Source organism: Mesoplodon bidens (genome assembly GCF_964165515.1).
Source record: "Mesoplodon bidens genome assembly, chromosome: 11".
In the NCBI taxonomy this organism is placed as follows: Eukaryota; Metazoa; Chordata; class Mammalia; order Artiodactyla; family Ziphiidae; genus Mesoplodon; species Mesoplodon bidens.
In genome coordinates this window covers 35,514,690-35,537,615 of record NC_138167.1, presented here as the reverse complement: position 1 = coordinate 35,537,615, position 22,926 = coordinate 35,514,690, and the positions used below count along the sequence as shown (strand labels likewise).

General features: G+C 43.1%; 1 protein-coding gene across 1 annotated transcript in view; it reads right to left on the bottom strand.

Annotated features, from left to right (window-relative positions):
- GNS (glucosamine (N-acetyl)-6-sulfatase) overlaps nt 1-22,926 on the bottom strand; it is a 53,339-nt gene that overhangs the window by 9,744 nt on the left and 20,669 nt on the right. Inside the window, exons 8-13 of the mRNA XM_081250294.1 lie at nt 22,559-22,677; nt 20,738-20,841; nt 12,734-12,835; nt 5,482-5,589; nt 4,137-4,247; nt 2,574-2,734 (exon numbers count right to left, since the gene is read on the bottom strand). Of these exons, the coding sequence (XP_081106420.1) occupies nt 2,574-2,734; nt 4,137-4,247; nt 5,482-5,589; nt 12,734-12,835; nt 20,738-20,841; nt 22,559-22,677 (705 nt within the window). The remainder of the gene's footprint in view (nt 1-2,573; nt 2,735-4,136; nt 4,248-5,481; nt 5,590-12,733; nt 12,836-20,737; nt 20,842-22,558; nt 22,678-22,926) is intronic.

Here is a 22,926-nt window from a genome sequence, read left to right as displayed (position 1 = left end):
GAGGCCACAGCAGTGAGAGGCCCGCGTACAGAAAAAAAAAAAAAAAAAAAAAAAAAAAAAAAAAAAGTCTACAAACAATAAATGTTGGAGAGCCTGTGGAGAAAAGGGAACCCTCCTAAACTGTTGGTGAGAATGTAAATTGGTACAACCACTATGGAGAACAGTATGGAAGTTCCTTAAAAAACTAAAAATAGAGCTACCATATGATCCTGCAATCCCACTCCTGGGCATATATCTGAGAAAACCATAATTTGAAAAGATACATGCACCCCAATGTTCACTGCAGCACTATTTACAATAGCCAAAACATGGAAGCAACCTAAGTGTGCATCAACAGATGAATGGATAAAGATGTGGTACATATATACAATGGAATATTACTCAGCCATGAAAAAGAATGAAATGATACCATCTGTAGCAACATGGATGGACCCGGAGATTATCATACTAAGTGAAGTAAGTCAGACAGAGAAAGACAAATATCATTATATCGCTTATATGTGGAATCTAAAAAAAAGATACAAATGAGCTTATTTACAAAACAGAAATAGACTCACAGACTTAGAAAACAAACTTATGGTTATCAAAAGGGAAAAGTGGGGGGAGGGATAAATTGGGAGTTTGGGATTGACATATACACACTACTATATTTAAAATACATAACCAACAAGGACCTACTTACACAGGGAACTCTACTCAATATTCTGTACTAACCTAAATGGGAAAAGAATTCGAAAAAGACATATATGTATATATAGCTGAGTCACTTTGCTGCACACCTGAAACTAACAAAACACTGTAAATCAACTATGCTCCAATATAAAATAAAAATTAAAAACAAAAAAAACAAACCTTGCCTGGAAGTCAAGAGATCTTGCTAAACCAGTTCCAAACAGTTGACCTTTTGGCAAATCACAACTCCAAGCACTATTTCCTCATGTGAAATTTACCTGTTTGGGCTCTAAGGGCTATAGGGGAATTCTATGGTTGAGTCCTTCTAACACTTAACGGGGCTGCTGTATCTGACCTTCTGTGGCCCAACATTACAGTCCAAGATGTCCAAGTCTCATGACCCTCTATGCAAGATTTAGTTAGATGCTGGCTTTAAATTCCTAGAGTCAGTCAGCGACTGCTATAGACATCTAACTTTATTTAGTTTGGTAAAACATTCTGAGCAAAGTAGCTGTCAGAAACTGGAAAATCAGCATGTGTCAATTAGAAGTCTAGTGCTTCTATCTTAGAGAATGAACTTCCTATTTCAAGGAACTGCCACCAAATGAGGATCCATTTCACTAACTTGGAGGAAAGATTAAAGCTGAGTGGTCAGAATGCTTGATCAGTAACTAATTACACAGTAACAAGATTATCCATATAAAAGTTAATTAGCTTAAATGATATAAAATTATGATATTGTCTTTTTACATTGTTACCTTTAGTTTGCTGGCATCCATGTCTCTTTGGCTCTATATACACTATTTAAAAGCAAAAGTACTACATTTTTTTTTTTTTTTTTTTGGCAGTACGAGGGCCTCTCACTGTTGTGGCCTCTCCCGTTGCGGAGCACAGGCTCCGGACACACAGGCTCAGCAGCCATGGCTCACGGGCCCAGCCGCTCCGCGGCATGTGGGATCCTCCCGGACTGGGGCACGAACCCGTGTCCCCTGCATCGGCAGGCGGACTCTCAACCACTGCGCCACCAGGGAAGCCCTACATTTTTTAATAAATTGTCTACAATCCCCTTTCTCATTCACATACATTCCTCACTGATTTGGATTGAAGATACCACTTCACATGAAGGTAGCTAAATAATTTACTAGTTTCCATCAGCTTAGGACATCATTCTTCCCTCTCGCCTACAATCAGAGTATAAGAACTGAAATAATCCTTTCCCAATGAAAGTCTGATTTTGAATTTTATAATCTTCAAGCAAAAAATGACAGGCTTCTTGCCACACACAGCTCAAATGCATGGTGTGTTGACAGCCATGTTACTGATGAAAAGTTACTGTTTAAGAGGAATGAGAGTAGGAGGAACAGAGCTGACTTACTAGGTGAGCGTTAAATATCTTGCCAACCTTCATATATTACAGCGGGCTTATTTATTTCGACACTTGAGAGTTCATACTTTCTATTTCATTGTGTGTATTTAATATATTAAATTTACTGGCAAGTATTCAAGTTTCTGTAATTGGGGCTTCTGAGAAATGAAAGCATATGCTCTCAGAAGCACTAGGGAACAGGGTAGCCCTGGGTCAGCTTACACTAAAGCAACCCCAGATGTCACCAGTGCAATCAAGTGGTACCATGACAAGAATCACAGGGAGGAAGAAGAGCCCCGTGTGGTACGGGCAGGGCTGCGCCTCCAGCTATAGCACCCACTGGCTGTGGAGAGCAGCTCATTTTCCCAGCACAACTGGCTGCTGCGCTGGGACACAGTATTCCCCTTGTAATGCAGAACAGAGAGAAAGAGCTCAGCTCAGAGCAAGGAGGACCCATCAGGCTCCCTGTGCCTTCAAGAATGGCAGGACTGCTGGAGACCACGGAACAAAGTTTCTGAGGATGATGCAAACTTACCCGGGGTCAAAGACCCCTGGAGTGCGGCAGGTTGGTCCAGAACAGGACTGTAACATCATTAGCCGATAGTTCATCTTTCCTAAAAGCTCTGGGTCTATACTTTTAGCGATGTTATTGATTTGGTGTGGGTCTGCAGTCAGGTTATAGACTTCTACAAACACCTACAGGAAATGAAAAGATGGAGGCAAGAAAAAAGCAAGGGTTACATTTGAAGAAACACTCACGTGAGTTACTTCTAAATGGGAATGGAGGAGGCAGATTAAAGACCAAGGCCCAGGAGAATATCATCCGGTCTCAAGATTCTCAAAAAGCCCAAGGGTATAGAGGAGACAATGGAGCATCTGTTCTGGGGGTTGAATTGCTTTGGGTCTATGGCCCACATGCTGGAAAGGGGCCTCCAGGATCCCTGTGCCTTCAGGCAGTCAGGTGGGGAGAGAGGAAGAAGCTTATTACCTTCTGTAACTAAAGCAGAGAACCGAAGGCAGGACCCTCAAACGGCAAGGGCTCAGAAACTATACTTAGTAATGAGGTTACTGAGTGAGAGCTGACATTTGAAGTTTATCTTTGCTTTACAATTGTGAAGATTCAAATGAGAACAGATACGAAAGTACTCTAACCTGTGTTACAAAAATGTTAAGTTTTCCTATTTTAAAAAGCAGTTTTGAATAACACCAATTGAGGAAAGATACAATATTATTTCTAAAATTAGACACGTCTAATATCACTATTTCCCCCTAATCTGTACTTTGTTCTCCAAACTGGAGTTAGTGATAGGCTAAGAAGATGTAATGTAGATAAATTTTGCCTATAAAGGCTTCAAGTAGCTGCCCTCGGACTATCACTTTTAAAGCAGAAGGAACCGAGTTTAAGGGAAGCTCTCTTGCTTGTTGTCCGAAGTGCTCAGAAGCTACAAATAAATAGTGAGCAAGTCAATTTCTGAGAAACACGATGAGCACCGGCTCCATATGGCAAGATGTGGGCTGCCAGATGGGGTAGGTGCACTCTCGTTGATAAACAGTAAGAAACCACACGGACGGCAGTCAGTGTGATCCTTCAGATAATCCACGCTGATCTGGGCTGGCTAAAAGCCACCTTCCTCCAAGGATGCTGCCTTTAACCTGCTAATCTATTTGATCAGCACTGGACTACACTGTGGTGGTGACAGAAGGGTCCGAACCAAGCTGGTTGCCCAGAAACTTTCTACGAGAGGCCCCGACTCCTTTCATCTCCATAGAAGTTGAGGCATCTTACCTTCACCCCAAACGATCAGGGAAGCAGACAGACCAGGCATGTAGCATCCTGAAAAAGTGAACTGCGTGCATTTGAAGTGTACGTGTGGGTGATGGTGGGAGTGGAGAAAACCCCACCCAGCAAGGTGAGTTAGAGAAGTCAAGTATGGCCTTGTGCAATCCTATTTCCTTCACTGATGGAAACCCAAGGGCAAGTACAGATAAGAAACCCATCCTCCCCAGGAAGCACCCTTGGAATTGTTCTGCCACGAAGTTCAGCCAACAAAGCCCCGCAGTAGACACGAGGGGTGGGGAAGGCAGCAAGCCCTCTTACCTCCTGGTCATCAAACTCGCAATACTGTAGATTCCACATGTCTGACATGGTCCTCACACAGGCGTACGTGTTGTTATATGCATCTTCACACACACAGTCCGGGAAACATTGCTGTAGGGACATTTAAAAAGTTAGCTGAAGAGCATTCTTCTATAGTAACGAATGCGACTTGCTTTACCACAGCGGCCAGGTTGGCTCAAGCCAGACATACAACTGGACAGAAGTGAGGAAACCTTTCACAGAGAAGTAACTCAAAAATAGATATGAGGCTTTGTTCCTTACTGAGGGCTGACTGGATTAAGGGACATGGGGTGTGGCTGTTTTGTTTGTAGACTGTTGCCATCCCTGCCTGCTGTTCTCCTGACAAGAATTAGCTGTAATGAACACCTGTAAAACATATGGGTTGGTAAGGAGGAGAAATCAATACACGGATGAGTCACTACGAAGGTATATTAGGATCTTTCATCCTAAAGGGTTGGAGAAAAAGGCTAAAATGAGCTTTGTGGAAAGATCTGTAAGTAAGTTGTTTATGAGTGCTCTTATCACCAAATAGGACTTAGCTCTTTTTTTTTTTTTTTTTCTTTTTTTTTTTGTAGTACGCGGGCCTCTCACTGCTGTGGCCTCTCCCATTGCAGAGCACAGGCCCTGGACGCGCAGGCTCAGCGGCCATGGCTCACGGGCCCAGCCGCTCCACGGCATGTGGGATCTTCCCAGACTGGGGCACGAACCCGTGTCCCCTGCATCGGCAGGTGGACTCTCAACCACTGTGCCACCAGGGAAGCCCTCGGACTTAGCTCTTATTCCATCCTATCTTCCATACTATCTTTTGGTTGGTTCTTTACTATATTGTAACACTCTGGTGTTCGGCTTCCATTTGGAGTTGACTCTCCTATTTCCCATTCTCTAAAGAGGGGCGATGTCACTGTTACCACCTGAACGACCAGCCTGGCTGCCACCAAATCAAGACACTTGCCATGGCATGGTTACAGGTGGAAACCCCGTCTCTCTGTTGGATGCCCCTGATAACATCCCTAATGAAAAATGGTACCACAATTGGGAAGGGAGGAAAAAGAGGAGGGGGTACTGATAAGGTAAGAAGATAAGCAGACATGTGAAGTTGTTCCGAAAACTGGAAGAATTCGAAGTGCACCTTCTGACAACAGGTGGGAAGCATCATTTTTCAGGATTATTTTTACCTCTGTCTATCTCCTGATCTCCCAGAGTCAAGTAACAAAGTGACAGGAGGAGGACTCGGATGAAGAGTTTCAGCACTTGGCACATCTAAACCAATGCCATACTGTGCTATCAGTGAGAAAGCTACTAAGCCAACTCGGGCTACACTCACGGACACTCCAGGACTCAGGGAAGGACACGCTGGGTCAGTGACATTACGGCCTTCTCCTTGATACTCCACCAGGACATCCGATCGCCAAGTCAGATTACTGGCTCCTTTCTAGAAGGAAGAGCAAAAGTGGTTTCTGTGAGGCATGGAGACTGTGATAAAGATGGCATTCATTAATAATGTTATTCATTCTACTGCTAAAGGGGACTTGGGAGTCAAAACAGATTGGACTGTTCGTTCAGTAACTGAAGGGAATGAGTAAAACAGAGACATTTGAAGGCTACCGGATATCATGTTTGGTATTTATGGAGTCCTCACAAGTGATGTGAATTGCTTTGAGCATTTTTTTTTTTTTTTTTTTTTGCAGTACGCGGGCCTCTCACTGTTGCGGCCTCTCCCGTTGTGGAGCACAGGCTCCGGGTGCGCAGGCTCAGCGGCCATTGCTCACGGGCCCAGCCGCTCCCCGGCATGTGGGATCTTCCCGGACCAGGGCACGAACCCGGGCAGACTCTCAACCACTGTGCCACCAGGGAAGCCCTGCTTTGAGCATTTTTAAAAAAATTTGTTTATTTATTTATGGCTGTGTTGGGTCTTCGTTTCTATGTGAGGGCTTTCTCTAGTTGTGGCAAGCGGGAGCCACTCTTCATCGCGGTGCACGGGCCTCTCACTATTGCTGGCTCTCTTGTTGCAGAGCACAGGCTCCAGACGTGCAGGCTCAGTAATTGTGGCTCACGGGCCCAGCCGCTCCACGGCATGTGGGATCCTCCCAGACCAGGGCTCGAACCCATGTCCTCTGCATTGGCAGGCAGATTCTCAACCACTGAGCCACCAGGGAAGCCCCTGCTTTGAGCATTTAATAGTTATCTCCCAAGACTACTTCTGTGAAGCAGGTCAGGAGCTAAGTAAGAATCAAAGTCACAGGGCAAGGTGCTGAAAGCTCAGATCAGAATAAACACTACTGTCTGAAAACCCTGTAAGAACCCTTCTAAGCTCATTCTGAGAAATTCAACAGGGCTGGTGTGCTAAGGACTGTATCAGGGTTGAAGTACTTCTTGATGGTCAGAATGAAGATACCATACGTATAGAAACTCATTTACTTTTTGCTGCACATCAGTGGAGCAGAAGGAAAGCAGCAGCAGCATTTGCAATGGTAAAGTTTAAGACACGTACACAAATGGTGAGAGGAGGAAGGGTCTAGGAGTAAGAGGGAGTTTGGGATCAAAAGAACAACGTGAGCACAGGATGGAAGCAGAACACCTGGTGGTACGGGTTCCTGATATCCAGCTTTCAGACAAGGAAGCAGTGCCAAGGCAGGTGGAGAGGCAGGCTGGTACCAAACAGAAAAAGGTGCTGATAGCAGGCTGCCCGCTTGTTCTACAAAGAACGGCAGGTGATGGGAAGCTACGGGAAGGAGGGGTGGGGAAGGGGGTTTGAGCCGGGAAGTAACACAGCTAAGGCTGTGCTTTAGAAAAGTCAGCCCAGCAGCCACAGAGTCTGGAGATGGAGTGAAGACAGGGATGGGGAGGCCAGGTTAGAAGGGGCTCTTAAAATGGTCTACAGTCTTAGTAGTCAAAGTCTGGTTTGTGGTCTATCAGCAACACCTGGGGCTTGTTAGAAATGCACAATCTTAGGCCCTACTTTAGCCTTAACGAGCCAGAGTCTGCATTTTAATAAAATTCTCTGGTGACTCATATGCACTGTGAAATTCGAGAAGCACTGCTCCAAAACAATGGTGCTCAAAATGTGCCCCCAGCAGGATCAGCATCTGCTGGGAATGTGTTATAAACACAAATTCTTAATTGCCCATGGGGGTGGGGAGTAATCTGCATTTGAACCAGTCCCACAGGCACTGCTGATGAATGCTAGTTTGAGAACCACTGCTCTAAGGACCCGATTGGACCTATTTAGCCCGGTGACCACAGTGGGGAATGGGTGATGGCCTGCACAAGGCCGTGGAATGCCACAGCTGCCTGGAAAGGGAGAGTCAGAGAAGAACGTGTTTCCTAATCACTATTCTATGATGAAACCCGAACAATCCTGTGCCGATGAAGGTCTCAGAAACCGTAAGTCACAGGAGACTTCAGAAGCTGCCACTCCCCTGTAAGGAACCATTCTGCCAACCCCGAGCCACAGAAGCTGGGGGTCAAGGGAAAAGCTTATCTGTCAGGTTTGAGTGGACCTCAAAACCCCACACTTAGGGCCTCCCTGGTGGCGCAGTGGTTGAGAGTCCGCCTGCCGATGCAGGGGATATGGGTTCGTGCCCCGGTCTGGGAGGATCCCATATGCCGCGGAGCGGCTGGGCCCATGAACCATGGCCGCTGAGCCTGCGCGTCCAGGGCCTGTGCTCTGCAACGGGAGAGGCCACAACAGTGAGAGGCCCGCATACCGCAACAAAACAAAACAAAACAAAAAAAACCCCACACTTAAATGTCACAGTATGTAAGGGGTAAAAAGAGTGCCTGGGAGGTCTAGAGCAGAGGCCTCTAACTTGGCTGCAAATTAAAACCACTGGGGGGAGACTTGAAAATCCCAAAGGCCAGGTCACATCAATTAATCAGACTCACTGGGGCTGGGACCCAGGTGTTAGTATTTTAGTTTCCCAGGTGATACTGATGTGCCACCAAGTTTAAGACTGATGGTCAGGAGGGGTCATGGTCTGTGGCTTTATAGTCTCTGTTGCAAGTATTCAATTCCGCTGTTGTAGCAGGAAAGTAGGCCAATCAATACATACATGGAGGAGCATGGCTGTGTTCTGATACACCTTCATTTACAAAAACGGGGGGTGGGCTCGACTTGGCCCACAGGGGTTTGCCAATCCCCTGGTCTATAGCAGCCCTATCCAGCAGAACTTTCTGACTGAAATGTTCTATAACTGTTGCCCAATACAATGGCTTCTGAGCAACGGATACGTGGCTAGTGCCGCTGAGCAACTGAATTTTTCATTTTATTCTAGTTAATTTAAATAGTCTCACGTGGCTAGTAGCTGCCGTATTAGGGCAGAGCTAGAGGTATAACAGCCACAAACTGCTCTGCAGCCCTAATACATCAGAGGTTTCACTGGACCAACCTCCAAAACAAAACAACAAGGCAAAGAGCCATGTCCTAAGTGGCATTTCCAAAACTTTGCAGAGAAGTTAACTATGAAATAACATAATGATTTTAGCCCTGTAGTGAAGGCTTCTTTTCCTAATTAGAAATAAATAAGGTATACAGTATGATTTGTATGGGAAGAGTTAAGAAATGTAAATTTCCCTCTATCTGATCTATAGATTCATTGTAATTCCAGCTGAAGCCCAAAATGATTTTCTAGGCCATCTGAAAAGCTGTTTTTAAAGTTTATAGGGAAGAGAGGTAACCGCCTCTTAGGATACCCCTAAGAACAATGAGAAAGGTGTGCCCATGCTAAGATTTAATTATACAGCTTTCTAACAAGATAAAAAGATAGTGGTTCAGGGAGAGACAGATCTGTGGAACAGAAAAGACAGCTCAGTATTTACAGAGAAAAAAATGAAATTGGATCCCTGACTCCTACCACGCAAGAAAACCAATTCCAGATACATCAAGGACTTGAACGTAGAGGCGGAACTACAAACCTTTCAGAAGAAAACTTGGGAGCATTGTGTTCTGACCTCAAGGTTCAGAAGCATTTTTTTTTTTTTTTTTTTTTGCGGTACGTGGGCCTCTCACTGCTGTGGCCTCTCCTGTTGCGGAGCACAGGCTCTGGACGTGCAGGCTCAGCGGCCATGGCTCACAGGCCCAGCCGCTCTGCGGCATGTGGGATCTTTCCAGACCGGGGCACGAACCCGTGTCCCCTGCATCGGCAGGCGGACTCCCAACCACTGCGCCACCAGGGAAGCCCCAGAAGCATTTTTATAAACAAGGCACAAGGAACACTAACCATAAACTGAGATGATTTACACATTCAACTCCTGTGTTCTCATACCTTAATGTAGGGAAAAGACAACAAACAGCAAGAATATAATGGGCAAAAAGAGGCATTTCACAAGGGAAGAAACACAAAAGGCATAATGAAAGATGATTCACTGATCAAAAACCCAATTTAAAAAAATGGGTAGGGCTTCCCTGGTGGCGCAGTGGTTGAGAGTCTGCCTGCCAATGCAGGGGACACGGGTTCGAGCCCTGGTCTGGGAAGATCCCACATGCCGCGGAGCAACTAGCCCCGTGAGCCACAATTACTGAGCCTGCGCATCTGGAGCCTGTGCTCCGCAACAAGAGAGGCCGCGATAGTGAGAGGCCTGCGCACCGCGATGAGGAGTGGCCCCCACTTGCCGCAACTACAGAAGGCCCTGGCACAAAAAGGCAGAGCCAACACAGCCATAAATAAATAAATAAATAAATAAATAAAATTAAAAAAAAATTTAAAAATGGGTAAAGGATCTGAATAGACCTGTCTCCAAAGAAGACATACAAATGTCCAATAAACATATGACAAGATATTCAACATGATTAGTCATTAGGGAAATGTAATGAGTACCACTCACACCCACTAAGACACAATAGAAAGACTGGTAACAGCAAGTGCTGGCGAGGACGTGGAGGCACTGGAAGCCCTTTACACTGCTGGTGGGAATATATAAAACGGTGCAATCACTTCAGAAACAAGCCCGGCAGTTCCTCAAAAGGTTAAACATAAAATCACCACATGACCTAGCAATCCTACTCTTAGGGATACACTCAGGAGAATGGAAAACATTAGTCTGCCCCCAAATTTACACACAGATGTTCACAGCAGTATTATTCGTAACAGTCAAAAACAGGAAACAACCCAAATGTCTGTCAACTGATGGGTGGATAATTAAATGTGACACATCCACACAATGGAATATTATTCAGTAATAAAAAGAAAAGTACTGATACATGTTACAGTGGGGATGACCCTTTTCAGCCAATCACAAGAGACCACATACTGTATGATTCTATTTCTAGAAAATGTTCACAGTAGACAAATCTATAGAGACAGAAAGTAGATTAGTGCCTGCCTGGTGCTGGGAGAGAGGGAGCAATGGGGAAGTGACTGCTAATGTATTTGGGGGTTTCTTTTTGGGGTGATGAAAATGTTCTAAAATTAAGATTATGGTGTGGCTGTACAACTCTGAACAACTGTAAACTTTAAACTTCTGAATTGTATAGTAAGTGAATTAAGCTGTTAAAAAAATGGTTCATCTCATTAATGAAGAAATGCACAGTAGGACCAAATATAATTCTGATCTTTTTCACCCCCTAGATTGACAAAAATTAGGTAGTCAGACAGTTTCATATAGAGCAAAGGGAATTCTCATAAGTTACTGGTGGGAATGTAAAATGACGATTTTGTACAATAACTTGGTAATATTTGTAGGAATGAACATGTGAGGTTCCTGTAACCTTGGTGCATATACACATGCTTACTGGGAAACATGTATGAGAATGCTATAGAAGCAATGTTCCTAGAACAAAACTGGGAACACCACAAATGTACATTGACAAGAAAACATGATTAAGTAGTGATGCATTCCTTCTTACAATGGACTATTAGGCATCTGTGAACAATATGGATCAATTTGCAAACAATGATGAATTGAAAAAAGTCCTGATTACAACTGGTAGAATATCACTTTTACAGTGCAAAATAAGACAGGTATTTTTTCCCCCCAAGATAGGTATGTTGTTTAGGGACACATCCATGATAATTACTAAAAAATAAAAGCCAGAGGTTAACAACCATAAAATTCAGAAAAGCGCTCATTTGTATGGGCAGGTAAGGGGTGGAACAGGGAGGAGCCCATAGGAAGATGCATCAGTATGGGGAATATTTCAGTTCTTAAATGGGGTGATGGGTTCATGGGTATTTCTTGTGTTTCATAACTTATGTGAGTTATGGGTATTCTCTTGTATGAATAATATATTACCTAATAATAAATTGTGATAGACTCAGACAAATCAATTAGGAAGAGTCATCTATAATGAGTATTGATCCTTCAAACTTCTCTATGCTTAAACATATTTACATACATATTTAATGAGAAAGATGCTGTTTTGAAACTTTTTCTCCCTATAGTATGTGGTGGGCATCTTTCCAAGTCAATGTATACATACCTACATCATTTAGTGTTGGTTTAATAGTCTATTGTTTAATTGTGCCACAATTTGACCAATTCCCTACTGTATACTTAGGTTTTCAACATTCTTCTATTAATACATTAGTTTTTATACTTAGCTCTGGGCAGTGCTAGGCACTAGGTACTCAAATATTTCCTTTTCTTAAATTTCTTTTTATTTATTTGTTTTTGGCTGCGTTGGGTCTTCGTTGCTGCGCACGGGCTTTTTCTAGTTGCAGCAAGCAAGGGCTACTCTTCATTGCGGTGCACGGGTTTCTCATTGCATTGGCTTCTCTTGCTGCAGAGCATGGGCTCTAGGCACATGGGCTCAGTAGTTGTGGCTCACGGGATCTAGAGTGCAGGCTCAGTATCTGTGGCGCATGGGCTTAGTTGCTCCGCAGCATGTGGGATCTTCCTGGACCAGGGCTCGAATCCGTGTCCCCTGCACTGGCAGGTGGCTTCTTAACCACTGCGCCACCAGGGGAGCCCCCTCAAATACTTCTTGAACGAATTTTGTTTTCTTAAAATAAATTCTCAGATGGGACTGCTTGACGTGTATTTTGCAGTGATGGGTCTTGTTAAATTAGCCTACTGATAGCTTATACCGATTACTTCAATGAACAGAGTCTAAGTATCTTTCATTTTCTCAAACTTCTGTAAACACAGGGTATTAATCTTTTTAATCTTTGCCAGTTCTATAGGTGATAGAGGCCTCCTTTAGTTAAGCATTTCTTTGATCAGCATTGAAGCAATTTTTTTGCACTGACTTTGGCCATTTTTAATTCCTCTGGGAGTTGACTATTCACTTCTTTTGCCCATTTTTATACTGGGATATTAATCTTTGCTTTTAACAACTCATCTATTAAAACTAATTACCCTTTTTCATGTATGTTGCAAATATTTTCCCAATTTGTCACCTGTTTTAATTTTATGATGGGGCTTTTGGGGGAGAAGGGAAAAAGGGAGGATACAGAACTCTGTTCATGTGTGTCCCGTCTTTTTTTAAGAAAACTCCTTCCCACTACAGATAAGAGAAAACTTCTATCCTTTGCTCCCCTAATTTAACAGCTTTAAGATTTAAATTTTAAGTCTACTTATATAACCTGGAATTTATTTCAGAATCTTCGCGCAGGCCTGATTTAGGGCTTTATACTCACCAAAATGGGCAAGAAAGACATCCCATCCATCTGTGTCTTATTCAGATTGTAGCCAGCGATGTCCAAAATAGTAGGACCCAAGTCAATGTTGGCAACGAGCATCTATGAGAAAGAGGAAGAAACAGTCAATTGATCTAGAACACAGTTCGTCCCATTTTCCTTTTCTATCTATACTAGAGTTCTCTTCCCCCCAACCCACCTGTAAGACAAACAGCACTTACTATTATCTTTTGTACAACCCAGACTTCCTATTGCATATATTCAAATATAACTATAATAATTTAAAATACAAAACATAAAGCCTTATAAAGTTTATAATACATGCTCCTGGGAAGTTAATGTTTATTCTACCCATACTGTTACCAGTGATAAGAACATTTTTCAAGATTCCTTTATGATTGCCTTGAGTCTGTTATGAAAGATGAGAAAAATGTCAGGCTCTTTTATACAACGTGTTTTCCAACTTGATTATTCTTATTAGTTCACTAAACTTGACTTCAATTTGACTCCTGACGTCTTTTAAAGGCTCAAAGGTTGAATGCTTGTCGTCAATGAGGATGTTTTCTGAAGTGACAACACTGGTAAGAAATGTTTGCAGTAGTTTTTTTTTTTTTTTTTTTTTTGCAGTACGCGGACCTCTCACTGCTGCGGCCTCTCCCGTTGCGGAGCACAGGCTCCGGATGCGCAGGCTCAGCGGCCATGGCTCACGGGCCCAGCCGCTCCGCGGCATGTAGGATCTTCCCGGACTGGGGCACGAACCTGTGTCCCCTGCATCGGCAGGCGGACTCTCAACCACTGCGCCACCAGGGAAGCCCTGCAGTAGTTTTTGAAGACTGCAGAAAACTCATCCCAACATGCAACAATAAGTTTCCTTAAAGAGCACAAAACTTGGATGTTTTTATTTTTTAAATTTATTTTCCTTTTTTTTTTTTTTTTTTTTTTTGCGGTACATGGGCCTCTCACTGTTGTGGCCTCTCCCGTTACGGAGCACAGGCTCCGGACGCGCAGGCTCAGTGGCCATGGCTCACGGGCCCAGCTGCTCCGCGGCATGTGGCATCTTCCCGAACCGGGGCACGAACCTGTGTCTCCTGCATCAGCAGGCGGACTCTCAACCACTGCGCTACCAGGGAAGCCCTTATTTTCCTTTTTTTAAAATAAATTTATTTATTTATGTTTGGCTGTGTTGGATCTTCGTTGCTACACATGGGCTTTTCTCTAGTTGTGGAGAGAGGGGGCTACTCTTTGTTGCAATGCGCAGGCTTCTCATTGTGGTGGCTTCTCTTGTTGCGGAGCATGGGCTCTAGGTGCACGGGCTTCAGTAGTTGTGGCTCACGGGCTCTAGAGCGCAGGCTCAGTAGTTGTTGTGCATGGGCTTAGTTGCTCTGCGGCATGTGGGATCTTCCTGGACCAGGGCTTGAACCCGTGTCCCCTGCATTGGCAGGCAGATTCTTAACCACTGCACCACCAGGGAAGTCCCAAAACTTGGATGTTTTTAAACAAAGATTCTAGAAATTAAAGACATTGTCCAGCATTTATGCCTTGCCATATCTCCTTGATTTATTGGACTATATTTCTTCTGTATACAATACCGCTACCAGGCCTAAACCAGCATAGTCCAAAGTCCAATAGGGATAGAACAGGAGTCATACATGTAATTTAAAATTGTCTAGTGACCACATTAAAGTAAAAAAAAAAAAAAGGTGAAATTCATTGTAAATATTTAAATATTACTATTTCAACATGTAAGCAATACAAAAAAGTGATGAGATTTTACTTTAAAAAATTTTTTGAACCAAGTGTGTGAAATCTGGTATTTTACAATTATAACATCTCAATCTGGACTATCCCATATATGTTCTGGCTCAAGAACCACATGAACTTTTGTAGCAGAGAGTCTAGAAGTCACATGGTCACAGGCTAGAAAAAGCCTTGGAGTGATGGAGACAATCCACCAGGGAAACGAAGGGAACTAGTGTTCACTGAGCACCTATTCTGGGCCAGTGCTTAATGCTTATCCTCATTTAATCCTCCCCACAGTCGTAGAAAGCAGTATTTTCCCCATTTTACAGATGAGGAAATGAAAGAGAAGTAACTGACACAAAGTCAGCAGCCTGTAACTGGAAAAGCTGTCATTTACTGGAAATAAATAACAGTCTTCAAAACTGTTGAGAGGGACTTCCCTGGTGGTGCAGCGGTTAAGAATCCACCTGCCAATGTAGAGGACACGGGTTCAAGCCCCAGTCCAGGAAGATCCCACATGTAACGGAGCAACTAAGCCCACGGGCCACAACTACTGAGAGCCCACATGCCACAACTACTGAAGCCTGCTTGCCTAGAACCCGTGCTCCAAAACAAAGAGAAGCCACCACAATGAGAAGGATGCACACCACAATGAAGACCCAATGCAGCCAAAAAGAAAAAAAAAACTGTTAAGAAAACTCAGATCATCTCAGGAGAAGCCAAATGGGGATTAAAAAAAAAATCTAATCCTATTACTTTTAATTTAAAAACAAAACCAAAGTACAGACATGAAAGGCAAGGCAAGAAGCACTGTTCAGAGCATTGTTCAGTAGCAGCCAGGTTTCCTGGAGGGCAGAGTGATACACATATCCTGGCTCTGAACCAATCAGTGTAACTCTGCAGCTGTTGGAAATTACCCTTCAGTGGCAGGCAACTCACGGGAAAAGCAATCCATATGTTGCTGAGGATAAAAAACACAAAAACTACGTCTCTAGGGATTACAAAAGACCCGGTGTTAGAGATATCTTTCCTGGTTCCAAGTACCCCAGGCAGACTGAGCGGCTTAGAATACAGCGAACAAGAGTGAGTATGAATACGGAAGAGACCATAGCAGGAAAGGAGAGACAAGCAGAGACACCACCTTCAGAATCAGATAAAGGCAACAAGACTCCAAAATGTGACAGATCTTCAGTGATGTCCAGAACATGAATGAAGTCAAGTCAGTCCCACAGGTATTGTTAACATGTCCAAGGCACCAGGTAAAACAGTGACTGCCAGTCTCAGCAGGAATTGCCTCGAGCCATCAGCAATGGGTGGGAGCGCCCTCTAGTGGCAGTTTGCTCTATGGGGGGAGGGGAGGAGAAAGGTCTGCAAGATCCAGGACAAGTCAAGTGGCTAATTCGGTACAAGTACCATAAACGCCACCACCAGGACTCTTTCTTCCCAGGTATCTACAATGATCACATCCTCCCTAAAAATGATGGACAAATTCTCTTCCTACTGGGTTTTGTTTGACTAAGACGTAGAGCCTCAAAATTAGCATACAATGTCAGGAGACGGGAGACTTCTAGTAGATACCAAGTATGAGTGAAGCATTCAACAGAGAATTATACCTCTCTGTGGTTTTTATACAGACAAAGATTAGAATGGATACTATGAGCCCATCACCCTAATGACACCTAGAAACATTAGCATTTCAAGTTCCTAAAATGGTATTACTGCTTTTATCACTGAGTATAAAGATCCATTTAAGGACTGGAACAGAAAACGCTCTGACAAGACCAAGTAAATTATTTCATGAATCACAGCCTCACAGTTTGTTTGGGAATGTTCTTAGGATTAAAGTATATATACATTTTGATCAAATATAAGGCCCTAAAAAACTCTGAGGGGCATGAGATCGAGGGATATCATGCCTTGAACCTGCTTATTTTTCAGCTCTGGAAGGACAGTGCTGCAGAATTACCCAAAAGAATAAGGGCTCCCAGGAGGGTACATCAGGTTTTCAAACAGACTTTTAAGCCCTGATGTTAAAGAGTTCACGTAAGGCTTTCAAAAAAAAGACTCAAAGCACACCAGAGAGCACCCCAAATCCATCTATTGAAAAGCACTAGGGAAGAGATATGGGAACATATGTGTATGTATAACTGATTCACTTTGTTATAAAGCAGAAACTAACACACCATTGTAAAGCAATTATACTCCAATAAAGATGTTTAAAAAAAAAAAGAAAGAAAAGCACTGAAAGCAGAGAACTCTACACGTCTTGGGCTGCTTCATCTGGATTTGCCCCTCACGCCCCACTTCCCTAACAAGGAGTAAGCCAGGGCGTCACGTAGTTACACTTGAGAATTTGCCCTTAGCATCCTCCCAATTTCACATGGGGAAACCAAGGCTTAGTCTATCCAAAGTCTTAAAGCCAATAGGTGGTCTTCCTGACTCCCAGTTCAGTTTTATTCCCCCTGGATCATGCTATGTCATTTCCATTTTCGTACTAATCTTTTCCTTTCTTTTTTTTTTTTTTTAATCTTTTCCTTTCTTAAAGCCCGTTTGAAGAAATTCTACCACCAAATCTAAAGCTAGATTAATTTATAGCCAGAGGAGAAGACCTCAGCGCCAATGTTTGGCATCCACCCATACCACCTGCCCCTGGCTCACCCAAACAGCCAACACAAAGCCAGATCCACTGGTCAAACGTGTCCTATTTTGGCTACTAGGCTGTTGCCGGCACAGCTCATTAAAATGCTCAACTCACCACCCTGTGGCCCTCACAAAGAACCTGCACCAAGAAAACACTGCTGCCAGCACACGATGAATCACCCACAATCTCTGACACACTGTGTTAGATGGAAGCAGGGCACTTCATACTTCTCAAACCACGTATGTCAGCACAGAGTGTCAAACACCATGTTTTGGGTTTTTTTTTTGGCCACGCCACTGTGGGATCTTAGTTCCCCAACTAGGGACTGAACCCAGGCCCTCAGCAGTGAGAGTGCAGAGTCCTAACCACTGGACCACCAGGGAATTCCCCAAAAACCATGGATTTTGAGAATAGACAGTTAATTTTCAAACCTGGTTTTGCCATTACTGTGTGACCTTGGTAATATATCCATTCACACAACTTGGATGTCACCCATTGTATGTTAAGGGCTGGGTATTTTTTTTTTTTAATTACAGTTGATTTACAATGTTGTGTTAATTTCTGCTGTGGAGCAAAGTGATTCAGTTATACACATATAGAGATACATTCTTTTTTTAAAATATGCTTTTCCATTATGGTTTATCATAGGATATTGAGTATAGTTCCTTAGGCTATATAACAGGACCTTTTTAAAAAATTTTTATTTTATATTGGAGCATAGTTGATTAACAATGTTGTGTTAGTTTCAGGTGTAGAGCAAAGTGATTCAGTTATACGTGTATCTATTCTTTTTCAAATTCTTTTCCCATTTAGGTTATTACAGAATACTGAGCAGAGTTCCCTGTGCTATACAGTAAAAGGACCTTGTTGTTTATCCAATGTATACATAATAGCTTACATGTGCTAACCCCAAACTCCCACTAAGAGCTGGGTATTCTAAGTTCAGATAATACCTCTCAACTAGGGACTCCTAGAGTCAAAAAGACAAACTCAGTCGGGTGTGGTAAGTGTGAGGCCAGCTGGGAAAGGCACCCACTCCATGTGGGGCGGGGGTCTACAATGACGTTCATTTAGGGGAGCCCTAAACCGAAGCCCCAAAGGACAATGAACTTAGCCAGGTGAAAGGGGCATGAGGTGGGCCTTCACACAGAAGGAGCAGCCAGCTGTACAAAGGCAAGGAGGGGAGAGATGATCCAAGGAGGACGTAAAAGTAGTTCAGGACGACTGCCACCTTCTGTCCCTTGAACAGGCCAAGCTCATTCTCCTATCTGTGCCTTCACATGCACTCTTCTGTCGCTCAGGATACCCTCCCACGGATCTCTGCATGACTCAATCCTTCTTGACACCCGGGTCTCTGCCCAAATGCCTCAGAGACTTTCACTGACAACTGAAGCTCAGGTATCTGGCTCCCCCTGACACAGGGAGTTAAGAACTGATCTTCTCTGACTGCTCTTGCTGTGGCTCCAAGGCTCCTGGTAGACTGCGCTGGCACAGGAAGATACTTAAGAAATACAGTTGTCTGAGCTGTAGCGTAATGGTTGAGTGTACGGACTCTGGTTAAGTGTATAGTAGCCAGACTGCCCGAGTTCAAGTGCAGGGCTCTGATATTCTTTGGCTACATCATCTTGGGTAAATCGCTGAACTTGTATACCTCAGTTTCCTCATCTGTAAAATGGGGAAAACAGTATTCGTATCTCATAAGGCTGTGAAGGTTAACTGAGTTGATACAGGTAATACACTTGGAACAGCACCTGTCACAGCCTAAGCATTCAATAATGGTTATTAGTGTTGAAATGGCTTCCTAGGACCTGGTTTCACTTAGATGGCTTAGAGAAAGTGAAGTTTCTGATGGTAACATTTAGTGCCATTGTTAACTTGAAGGAAAAAGGAACAGTCTGTTCCATGGGCAGCTGGCTGACACGTCACTCTGTTCTCATCAGCCTCTTTCCCGACACCGGTTAGACATGGCCCTGCGCCTCAGAAATGCACACAGGTGCAGACGTGCTCTCCTCAACCAGCTCCCAACACCAAGATCAAGAAAACACTTTTAAGACTGAATGGTCTTCCAAACTTGCCTACCTCCGTTGACAGGAGAGGCCTGTTTAGAGGGTAATGAATTTGTAGTGGAAGGTGACTGCCTTTAGGAATGTGGGTCTTAAAAGAAAAAGAAAATTCAAAAGGCACTTATGAAGGCCATTTTAAGTTTCCGAGAGAATTTGAACAGAATTCCATCGAGAGCATTGTGAAAGGAAATAAGGGAATGGCAGACGTTTAAACAGAGTAAATATTAAACCCCCAAATTAAACTCAAGCACCAGTATACCCAGAAATTCTGACCTATTTTCCAATTTTAGCTTAAATAATCCATTTGCTCATTTTCTTTTGTCTCACAGAGCTGGGACTGAAACTGTGGTATTAGGGAAGAGAAAACAAATGGTAGAGCCTATCATTTCTTATCTCCCAACATTGGACCAGTGTTTTGGATCAAGGTGTCCATGAACTCTAGGAACAAAGTACCTCAGTATTAGGAACTCAGTCTGAAACCAAATGGAAATGGTAACAAAAGAACGTGGTACTTTATGACAGTACTAGGAGACAGAATCAGTAAAGTAGAAAGGCATTAGTGAGGAAGAGTCCCAAAGGGAGGAGGACTAAATTCTCAGACAACACCCTTTCTGTAGCCTTATACTCAGAGGGAGGTCAGACCAGCAGCAGACATCACCTGGGAACACCTGGGAGCAGGCTGGAATGCAGAATCAGAATCTGCATTTCAACAAGGCCCCCAGGGGATGTGCACACACAACAAAGCCTGAAGAGCTTTGCTCTCCCGGGCTATGGGCCCCAAACTGGGCTGCCTCTCAGAATCATTGAGAACTTAAGAAAAAAGCAGAGGCAGGGATTCTATTCCAGTCCAAGTGAGTCAATCTGAACCTTTCTAGATGTTGAGCCTTTCAGTTTCAGTAGGTAGTTTTGATTAGCACCCTGGTGGAGACTCACGGCTCGAGGACCAAGTAAAAATCTAGTCTCAAAACACAAGCAAAAGCTATTCATGCTAATATGATACATATACATCTAATAGTGGGTGGCCAGCAGTTTACTGGTATTATCCTAAGTGAAATATGTCAGACAGAGAAAGACAAATACTGTATGATATCACTTATATGTGGAATCTAACAAATACAACAAACTACTGAATAAAACAAAATATAGAGAACAGGTACAGAGAACTAGTGGTTACCAGTGGGGAGATGGGATGGGAGAGGAACAATGTAGGAGCAGGGGATTAAGAGAATTAGGTATAAAATAAGCTACAAGGTTATGTTGTACAACACCGGGAATACAGTCAATATTTTAAAATAACTAAATGGAGTATGACCTTAAAAAATTGTGAATCACTATATTGTACCACTGTAACTTATAAAATATTGTACATCAACTATACTTCAATTAAAAAAAGAAAGAAAAAAGAATCACTGTTTGCAAGGCTTATAAATACACTTGCAAAAAAATCTTAAGCCAATCAGCCTTCATCCTCAAAGGAAGAGAAATTGAATTCAGCCTCCTCTTAGGAGGAAAAGCTTTCTTTCCTCAGGCAAATGTTACATCACCTTGTCAGCAACCTACCTTGCTTGTCTGATTTGGTTTGATCCCAGGCCCTCGAACCAACAATGGAACTTTGATATCAAACTCATACAGCTGTCTTTTGTCTATTGGCAAAGAAAACTGTCCTGAAAAAAAAAAATGCATAGGGTAAAGATGGAGCCAAGATAGAAATGTCACTCATGCATGCATTCATTCAATAAACAGTAAAAATCAAAAACAGCCTTGTTCTACTAATTATGGGGTTTTAATGGAAAACTTAAATTTGCCTGGGTCTCTTATTACTACAAGGCAGGAAACAATGAGCTCATCTTTTAAAAAAATGCCTAGAGGGACACCCTGGTCTAAAATAGGCAAATTCAGCAAAAAGAATGACTAGAAAGTATTGAAGCAAAAATACGCTATTTATGTATGATACTCGACCTGATCACAATTGAATGAAGTTACTCTAAAAGCTGCTAAATAACGGGACAAAACCATTGATCCAGCCTTTCCTGAATAAACTATATTTCAAGATAACCAAACAGCTGATGAGGGGAATTTCCTGAGGAATTCCAGCCAGTAAATTCAGAAGGAAGGACAGAGTTATGAAGTCAATCTTTGCAATTTCTGAGGGAACAGATTTAAGCAACAATCATCAATGGAAGTTTTAGCCACAAAAGGTTCATAGGATGGGCTCAGGTTGATACCACATGAGCCATCAAACAGTAACAGCATCCCTAAAGTGAGGCAACCAGACACCCCAGTGGCATGATGTGAATGAAGCAATAAGAAGTACATAACAGCATCAACTAGAAAGCATTCTTGTTGAAAACGTGAACTTCTATTAAGACTCTAGATCTAACTACCAATCTATAGAAAATGTTGAGCATAGATAAACAAGTTAAGGCATCACATGAGCAATTAGCTACATCTGGAATGTGAGATACTCTCAAGGACAGAAGACGAGTTTTCCCAATAAATCGGTGGCAAAGGACAGCCTTAAGACACATAAAAACTAAAGGTAGCATGTGGACTTTGTGTAGGTTCTGATAGGTAATGAACTAATCAGATGCACAATCAAGTGTTGACATATGGAATCACAACATCTGGAGTTTCTTCAAAAACTTCTAGCTAAAAAAGAAACATGAAGAAGGTATGAGGAATTCAAAAGACTGGTGTCGTGCAGCTGAAAATCAAAGCTGGACAATGGGAGTTATTTTACTAGTCTCTACTGTGAGTGCTTAAAAATATTCATAACAGCACATAAAATGCCTAATCAATCTGCTCCTGTGCAAACAAACCTCAGATTAATTCCCTTCAAGTTTAGGAAATTTAAAAGAGTGGAGAAAGAAAAAAATACTGATTTTTAACTAGAGAAGGTCCAAGAAGAAAGGATGAAAGTCAAGGACATGGGGGTGACTCATACTGCAGTTGTGAAAAGACAAGAAACACAAAACAAAACTCACACACACCAAAACACCTCATTTCACAGGAAAGTTTTTCCCCAGGACAACCCTCTCGTGGTCTTCCTCTGTCAAATGTCATACCCCTATTCCCTGAGATCCACTGTCCTTAAAATCTTGCTCAATTTCTCACCTACGTCATAAAGCCTGCCTCTAACCCATCAAGCTCACTCTCTGCTCAGACTCTTAGAACACGATGTAATTCAGCCTGTGAAACAGCAAATAATGAAACCTGGTCTCTCACCAGGGGAAATGAATTGGCCCTCTAACCAGAGGGGCCCTGAGGGCAAGACCCTCCCTCTGGCCTGTCCACTGCTGCAAAAGGACAGAAGCTCTCTGCCAGTGCTACTGACTGAGCGAGAAAGGAAAGGCACCTCGCAAAGGTCATGGTGCCCCTTACCTGTGTGATAGCCATTGTCTGAGGTGTAAAAGATGTAGGTGTCATTGAGCTCCCTGCTGAACTCCAATCGCTTGACCAGCTTCTCCACAAGGTCATCAACTGACAGCAGAGTCTGCCACCTGGATGTGAACAGAGGGCAGCAATGGGACTTCAGAGACAATGGCTGAGGTACTGCCATCTTGCCAAAAAAGCAAAGTCCAAAAAACACCCCAAAAGCAAATCAAAACAAAAGAACTCCCAACCTCCTTCCCCAAAAAAACCCCTCAGAGCCACTCTCCCCAAAAGCTCAAATCCCCTATTTCCTTTCCTTCCATTCGTTGCAAAACACAGATTAGAAAATTCCAGAACACAATTAGTTGATTCCAAAT